Source organism: Pistacia vera, unplaced genomic scaffold, assembly GCF_008641045.1.
Source record: "Pistacia vera cultivar Batoury unplaced genomic scaffold, PisVer_v2 Contig824, whole genome shotgun sequence".
NCBI lineage: Eukaryota > Viridiplantae > Streptophyta > Magnoliopsida > Sapindales > Anacardiaceae > Pistacia > Pistacia vera.
Genome location: NW_022196695.1, coordinates 417,129 through 425,957, shown reverse-complemented (window position 1 = coordinate 425,957; position 8,829 = coordinate 417,129). Strand labels below are relative to the sequence as shown.

General features: G+C 37.4%; 1 protein-coding gene and 1 long non-coding RNA gene across 2 annotated transcripts; both read left to right on the top strand.

Annotated features, from left to right (window-relative positions):
* The first annotated feature begins 546 nt into the window (after positions 1 to 546).
* On the top strand, positions 547 to 1,056 carry LOC116117889 (secreted RxLR effector protein 161-like). Its single transcript, XM_031403892.1, has one exon. The coding sequence runs from the start codon at positions 547 to 549 to the stop codon at positions 1,054 to 1,056; it is 510 nt and encodes a 169-aa protein (XP_031259752.1).
* A 653-nt stretch (positions 1,057 to 1,709) lies between these two features.
* Positions 1,710 to 2,196, top strand: LOC116117845. The gene is made up of 3 exons (XR_004126051.1): positions 1,710 to 1,730; positions 1,961 to 2,019; positions 2,154 to 2,196. It is a non-coding gene; the product is annotated as an uncharacterized LOC116117845 (long non-coding RNA).
* Positions 2,197 to 8,829: the final 6,633 nt, after the last annotated feature.

Here is an 8,829-nt window from a genome sequence, read left to right as displayed (position 1 = left end):
CTGGTAGACAGACCTCAGAACAGAAAAGTGATCTAAGTTAAATGGATTTTCAAGAAGAAGCTCAATTTGGGTGGCTCAGTCTTTAAGCACAAAGCTAGGCTGGTTGTCAAAGGTTTTGCTCAGCAGTATGGAGTTGATTTCCTGGATGCCTTTGCACCAGTTGCAAGGCATGACACAATCGGGTTGTTACTTGCAGTGGCAGCACAATTTGCATGGAAAATTTTTCAGTTAGACGTCAAATCAGTCTTCCTCAATGGATGACTGAATGAGGAGATATATGTTGAACAGCCGGAAGGGTACAAAATTAGGGGAAAAGAAGATAAATATCTCCTAAAGAAGGCCTTGTATGGCTTGAAACAGGCACCAAGGGCTTGGTATAGCAGGATCAATGATCACTTATTGAGTTTGGATTTTGTGAGAAGTCCAAATGAGCACACATTGTATATTAGAGAGATTGATGAAGATGTGATGATTATCTCCTTGTATGTTGATGATCTACTTGTGACAGGGAGCAAACCAACTCAGTTAGAGGAATTCTAGAAATCCATGTTTGATGAGTTTGAGATGACAGATTTAGGTGAAATGGCTTACTTTCTCGGGATGCATGTTTATCAAAGCACAACTGGAATTTTTGTTAATCAAGAGAAGTATGTAATTGAAGTTCTAAGGAAATTCAATATGGAGAATTGCAAATCAGTGGACATTCCACTAGTTCCTAATCAAAAGCTGTCAAAGGATGATGATGCAGAAAGTGTTGATAAAGGGCAGTATAGGAGCTTGGTTGGCTGCTTGCTATACCTAACAGCAACCAGACCTGATATCATGTTTGCTACAAGTTTGCTGTCCAAGTTTATGAATCAGCCCAAGGAAACACACTTCAAAGCTGCAAAAAGAGTGCTAAGATATGTAAAAAGGAGCACCAACTTTGGAGTGTGGTTTAGGAGGTCAGAAAACTTTGGATTAATGGGATTTTCTGATAGTGATTGGGGTGGTTCTATGGAAGACATGAAAAACACTTTAGGGTATGCTTTCTTCCTGAATTATGGTGCAATTTGATGACTTTAAAAAAAACAGGAAACTATGTCACAATCCACAACAGAAGTAGAATGCATTTTGGCTGCAGCTGCTGTGAACCAAGCTGTTTGCTTGAGAAAAATTCTGGAAGATTTGAAACTAAAGCAGAGACATCCTACTGTAATTATGTGTGACAATTAGTTGGCTGTGGCTATGGCTAAAAATCTAGTCCATCATGGAAGGACTAAACACATAAAGATCAAGTTTCATGCAGTGAGAGAAGCTGAGCAAGAAGGGGAAGTTAAACTGGTTCACTGCAGTGGTGATGATCAAGTGGCTGACATCTTGACTAAAGGATTATCCAAAACCAAGTTTGAAGACTTTAGGCTCAGACTTGGTGTTTCCAGCAAAATTATCAAGGAGGAGTGTTGAAACAGTGATAATTTGCTGAAAATTTGGTTGGAAATTCAGTTTGTTTTTGAATCAATTTTTGGCGCCAAAGAACTGCTGCTGTCTCCTCTGTCTGCCGTGAATGGAGCTGCTGTAGTGGTTGATTNTTGTTTTCCCTGTGATAATGTTTAACTCCGGCATTGTCTCTGTTGCAGCTTATAGATGGAGATATTGTTTGCTTTCAAAAATCTCATACAGTTGAAAGTGCTGAACAATATCGCTATCCAAATGTTCCTTCATTTTAGGACTATGTGCATAATCAACAGGTACACCTCCATGGTCCCTATTGTATTCAGAAAACAAACTTTTCTTTGATATTCATTTTGTTTTATTATTGGTTTACAATCTCCCTACATTTGTGATTTATCTCTTTGCTTTTTTGTAGTGAACATCTTCCTTGTCATCCCTAGACATTGGGTTTATTTTTTTACAATTAACTGGTATTTATCAACTCATCATTTAACGTTGCTAAATTTTGCATGATTTTGTGTGGTAGGTGGTTGTTCACTTCCGATCTCTTGAAAAGCCGAAGGAAGATGATTTTTGTCTAGAGATGTGAGGGCTTAATATTAGATGAAGTTGAATTCTGTTATTTTACTGCGGATTTATCTTTTTTATTGTGCATTATTTTATGTATATGTATATTTCCGAGTAATTGTATCTGATACTATTGTGTTTTGAATGTCAAGGTCAAAGCTTTTTACGTATGATGTTGTTGTAGAAAGAGTAGCTCAAATACTGAATTTGGATGATCCATCCAAAATCAGGCTTACATCACATAACTCCTACTCTCAGCAACCCAAACCTCAACCTATTAATTACCGTGGTGTTGATCATTTGGCAGATATGCTGATTCAAAACGACCAGGTAGTACTCATGGTCCTAGTTAATGTGGGATGTTGAAATTTAATGGAAAATGTAATATTATGCCTTTTCTCATCGTGTTCTTGGACAGACTTCTGATATATTGTACTATGAAGTATTGGGCATTCCTCTGCCTGAATTAGAAAGTCTGAAATTTCTTAAAGTAGCATTTCATCATGATATGAAGGGTGAAGTGAGTATGTTGATCAATTTCTTAAGTTACTCTTAAAAGATGTTGAGCCTTTTTCCTGCTTTTCGGCAGAATCTATTTGTGCTTCACTTTTTTACTTGAATCTAAAAATCTGGAGCAGGTGGAGTTGTCTCATCCTGATGCAGAACTCCGGTTGCTAGAAGTTTTCTATCGTACGATATACAAGGTCTGAAGTTTTCTATAATGAGATTTACAAAGTCTTATTCGTGTGAAGAGATTTAAATTTCTACTTGATTCCTCTCAGAACCTTGAAGGAATTGAAAAAGAAACTCCTGCTGGAAAGAAAGGAGCTGAGGAGGCCACCGGTGAGGTCATCATGTCTCTCACTAGGCTTGGGGAAAATTTTAATCGTCAAGTGGAACAGATAGGTTTGCAGAACATATTGGAGAATCCAGCTGCTGCTTTAGAGCTATCTAAAAGGCTCTACAAGAATGAAGGATTTGAAAAATGATTTATCAGACGAGTTGATGGCATCTGTGCCTTCTGAAGTTTCCGTTGTTCGGGTTAATACTTAGTCCATTTTCTTCTGTTTATTCTATTCTCTTTCAACTTTACATTTCATATTCTCTTTTTCCCAGGACAAGGTAGTCTTATATGCATTTTTGAAAATGTTAGAGAGCAGAATGGCCAATCTGAGCGCTAAGGTTACCTTAAGTTCTAGTAAGTTAGCAGAAGCAGAGGCAAAGCTGAAGAGTTATGAATCATCTAAGGTGGATCATAACTCTAGAGTTGAATCCCTGGAGGCTGAAGTGATCAAGAAGCAAGCAAAGAATGAGACTTTGAAGAACCAAGCTATTGTTTCAGAGCAAAAAGCTTCCAGCACCCAACAGAAGGCTATATTCCTGGAGGCTGAAGTGATCAGGAAGCAAGCAGAGAATGAGGCTTTGAAGAACCAAGCTATTGTTTCAGAGCAAAAAGCTTCCAGCTCTCAACAGAAGGCTCTATCCTTGGAGGCTGAACTGATCAAAAAGCAAGCAGAGAATGAGGCTTTGAAGAACCAAGCTATTGCTTCAGAGCAAAAAGCTTCCAGCTCCGAACAGAAGGCTCTATTCCTAGAGGCTAAACTGATTTGTAATGAAGCAGAGAATGAGGTTTTGAAGAACCAAGCTATTGCTTCAGAGCAAAAAGCTTCCAGCTCCGAACAGAAGGCTCTTTTCCTGGAGGCTGAACTGATTTGTAATGAAGCAGAGAATGAGGTTTTGAAGAACCAAGCTATTGCTTCAGAGCAAAAAGCTTCTAGGTCTGAACAAAAGGCTCTACTCCTGGCGCGGACGATTCTGAAGTGGGATAAGTACTCAAAGGAACTGTCTGATGCTGCTTCCAAGCTCATTGAAGATTCCAATGGCTCTGGGATGTCTAAGGATCAAGGTGCTGATCCACTTACATTCCTTTCTTTAAGCTAGCCAAGACCAAGCTCTGGATCACTTGGACCTGAACTCCTTTGAATGTGGTATTTGTTTCATATTGTTGGTATTTGGCCGGAGAACTCTAAGAAAGAAAAGGAGAAAAAATGCAGAAGGTGAACTGCTGTATTTCATTACACTGTAACTTGCAATATATACACAACAAGGCTTACTGTTTTACCAACTACAACAACCATTCAGACTTTAAATTTCAAAAACAAAGTTGGTAACTTAATGCACACTTATCTTACACTGATTACACCTAAACATGACACAAAATTAACAACTCCATAACAACTCCATCAGCTTCAGTTTCAGCAGGAAACAAGGGAATGCAACTGCTACTTGGCCCCAAGAAACTAATTCAAAAACAAACTAACTTAACTGAATTTTCCAGCAAATTATCAATGCTTCAACACATATCTACAGAGGACGCAGAACATTAAGAATTTACATGTCGAGGTTTCGAAGTTCCAAAGCTGTTGCTTTAGAAAGAAAGCTTCCAGCGTTGAACATAATGTTCTTGTGTTCTTATAGTTTCAGAAATGTATGTATGTATTATTATTTTTAAACATAGTATCTGAAAATAACAATATATTTATTTTCATTATCTTATTATAAATTCGAATATTTATCTGTATTCTACTTAAACAGTATACTATCACTTTGACACATACGTTTGGTTCCCTATTTGTATTTGGAATTGGAATTGGATTTAGCCAAAAAAAAACGTTTGTTTCAGTGCTCAGAGAATCAAATTCTAAAAAACTGATTCCTAACACACAAAATGACCACTCTGACAAAAGCTCAGTGGCTTTTTTTTTTTTTTTTTTNATGAGATTTACAACGTCTTATTCGCGCGAAGAGATTTAAATTTCTACTTGATTCCTCTCAGAACCTTGAAGGAATTGAAAAAGAAACTCCTGCTGGAAAGAAAGGAGCTGAGGAGGCCACCAGTGAGGTCATCATGTATCTCACTAGGCTTGGGGAAAATTTTAATCGTCAAGTGGAACAGATAGGTTTGCAAAACATATTGGAGAATCTAGCTGCTGCTTTAGAGCTATCTAAAAGGCTCCACTCTACAGGAATGAAGGATTTGAAAAATCATTTATCAGATGAGTTGATGGCATCTATGCCTTCTGAAGTTTCCATTGTTTAGGTTAATACTTAGTTAATTTTCTTCTGTTTATTCTCTTCTCTTTCAGCTTTCCATTTCATATTCTCCTCTTCCTAGGACAAGGTAATCTTATATGCATTTTTGAAGATGTTAGAGAGCAGAATGTCGAATCTAAGTGTTGAGGTTACCTTAAGTTCTAGTAAGTTAGCAGAAGCAAAGGCAAAGCTGAAGAGTTATGAATCATCTGAGGTGGAACTCTAGAGTTGAATCCCTGGAGGCTGAAGTGATCAAGAAGCAAACAGAGAATGAGACTTTGAAGAGCCAAGCTATTGTTTTGAGCAAAAAGCTTCTAGCCCCCAACAGAAGGCTGTATTCCTGGAGGCTGAACTGATCAGGAAGCAAGCAAAGAATGAGGCTTTGAAGAACCAAGCAGAGAATGAGGCTTTGAAGAACCAAGCTATTGTTTCAGGGCAAAAAGCTTCCAGCTCCCAACAGAAGGCTTTATTCCTGGAGGCTAAACTGATCAAGAAGCAACCAGAGAATGAGGCTTTGAAGAACCAAGCTATTGTTTTAGAGCAAAAAGCTTCCAGCTCTGAGCAGAAGGCTCTATTCCTGGAGGCTAAACTGGTCTGTAATGAAGCAGAGAATGAGGTTTTGAAGAACCAAGATATTGCTTCAGAGCAAAAAGCTTCTAGGTCTGAACAAAAGGCTCTACTCCTGGCGCGGACGATTCTAGAGCGGGATAAGTAATCAAAGGATTTGTCTGATGCTACTTCCAAGCTCATTGAAGATTCCAGTGGCTCTGGGGAGTCTAAGGATCAGGGTGCTGATCCACTTCCGTTCCCTTCTTCAAGCTGGCGAAGACCAAGATCCGGATCACTTGGACTTGGACTCCTTTGAATGTGGTATTTGTTTCATATCTACAGAGTACGCATAACATTAAGAATTTACATGTCGAGGTTTTGAAGTTCCAAAGTTGTTGCTTTAGAAAGAAAGCTTCCAGCGTTGAACATAATGTTCTTGTGTTCTTATAGTTTGAGACATGTATGTATGTATTATTATTTTTAAACATAGTATCTGAAAATAACAATATATTTATTTTCATTATCATATTATAAATGCGAAATATTTATCTGTATTCTACTTTAACAGTATACTATCACTTTGATATTTAAGTTTGGTTCCCTATTTGTATTTGGAATTGGATTTAGCAAAAAAAATGTTTGTTTCAGTGCTTAGAGAACCAAATTCTAAAAAATTGATTCCTAACGCACAAAATGACCATTTTGACAAAAGGTCAGCGGTTTTTTTTTAATTTTTCCTGCTTTTTCTCTCTCTTCCTTATTTTCTTCTTCTTCCTTCACCATGCTAAGGCATTCAAAAACCCACCATGCTAACACATTTTAACACAATCAGAAACCCACCCTTAACTTGAAACCACCATCGGCGTCAGGAAATCCAAATCGTCATCCCCAACAGTCACCATCTTCCACGTTACAACCAAAGCTAGACCATCTTTCACTTGCATTCAAACTCAACACTTAAAGAACCTGAAACTCCTTCTACAACGATAATTAGCAAAAAAACAAACAACCACTAGCGGAAGAGGACAACAACAAAACATCCCACTGCCAACCTCAACAGATCAAAAAATTGAAGCCAAAATCCACACACCCTGCCTACCAACAACAAACACTAGCCTATATCCAAAGCACCCCCCGACTGGACATAAACACATTCACGATCTACTGAGGAAGAAGAAACAATTACAGATAACATTTCCACACCATAGTCATAGACTAAGAACCCAAAGCAAATCATTTCACCATCATTATCCACCACCTTCAAGCCCCACCTCCGGCGTTGACAGGACTCCAGATCCACTAGCAAAAAAGGTTTTCTTCTCCAACCTGAGCCTACCACCTTCGACAGCCACCACCTTAGAGCCCCACCACCAGCGCACATGAGCCCATATCGAGCACCATCGTCGGTGAAACCTCCCCCAACCCGAGTCCAGCAGCTTCTTTAACGAGCACCAGTTCCACCACCATCGTCGGCGAGAGCTTATCGAACCCGAAGCCACCGCATTCTTTAAGCATCAATGGCGTTGTTTAACTACTTCATTAACCCACCATCGACCACCCTCCGCCAACCCCACGCCGCCAGATCTAAATGATTTGTTAAGAGGTAACCCAAACAATGCAGCACGGTGATTTGGTTTAGGTCCCTGATTTGGTTTATGTTTTAGGATGCATTTTTTTTATATTAGTTTAATCTTTGTTTAGGGTTTATTTATATTTGTTTTATTTTGAATTTGTATTATATTTGTTTATGTTTTACTTGTACGCAATGCAATGTATGAATTTCATTAGTTGTTTGTGTTTTATTTGTAGTTGGTTAGATTGTAGTTAATATGGTTGTATATGGTTAGGAGTAATTAGATTAGTTAGTTGAATTGGTTACTATAGTTACTGTCAACTACAGTTAGTTAACCATGGTTACTAGAAATTTTGGACAGATTCGGTATCGTTATTTTTCGGATAGCCGGGATCCGACGTTGATTTCTGATTTCCATGGTTGCTCCAAGTTTTGGGCAAAAGTATAGCGCGCAGAGCAGAGCATTCTGATATTCATATTCAAACTGTTCCAAGGTGGCCAGTTTTGGACCTACCCAATGCTCAAAGCAATCAAGATCTTTATTGGCCGTCAAAAGTCAGTATAATTTGGCCCACCATCGAGGATCGACTACTACTTTCAATAGAAAATGAAGTTTCGACATTTTTCCAGACTTAGAGTTTGTCATACACCATTAGTCAAAATTGCCTATAGCTTCCCCTGCATTGATGACTTCAAGTAGTGTTGGATCGAACGAGGTAACAATTTATCTGTGTTTAGTTTATGAGGTTTAAATGTGCGTATGTGTGTTGGTAATGTGTTTACTGATTATTATGGTGTCCCAATCTTGGTTGTCGTTCTCACCGTACTATTATTAGATGAGTGATAAGGTCAACTGGTTCGCTAAGATGACCCACAAATTTCTGGTTTTGTTGTCTGAGCGTGCGAAAATTTCCCACGGTACTTCAATAAAAACAACAAATTCCTAGGATATGTTGGATAACTTATCATCATTAGTTGGGAGGAGACTCAATGTGACACAACTAGCCTCTAAGTACTTTCGCCTTAAAAAAGTATATCAAGCATGGCGAAAATTGTTTCAACTATTTGGTTGATGCGGGTTATCCAAATAGAGAGGGGTTTATAATAATCTTCATTTTTTCAATACAAACATATATATGATTAATAATATACACAAATCCAAGAAAAGTAATTTAAATATTTCAAACAATTTTACGTTTATATTATTTTTTCTGATTTTATTTCGTCATACAAAAGGATTTTTAAGAAATAAGAACAATCAATTTAGGATTATGGTTGAGACTAAACAAGGAGAGTGCAGTGGGACAAATTTTAGTACAGTCTCGTTCTCCCAAAAGAAGAGCCAAACATAAGAAGAGGACTAAAATTGAAAAAGATTATGGTTGTGCTCAAGAAAGAGTCCAAATTATCATGGAATACATTAATTTTTAAATTCTTTTTAATATTCTTAGTGTTAATAAATGCTTCTTTTTCATTAATTTTTAATTTTTTAATCACAAATTTAAATTTATGTTGAAATTAATTTTTAAAATGAATAATTAAATTTCAATAAATACTTATTAAAAATTTATTACAAAAACTACAAATAAATTAATAAATTCCATGATGGAATA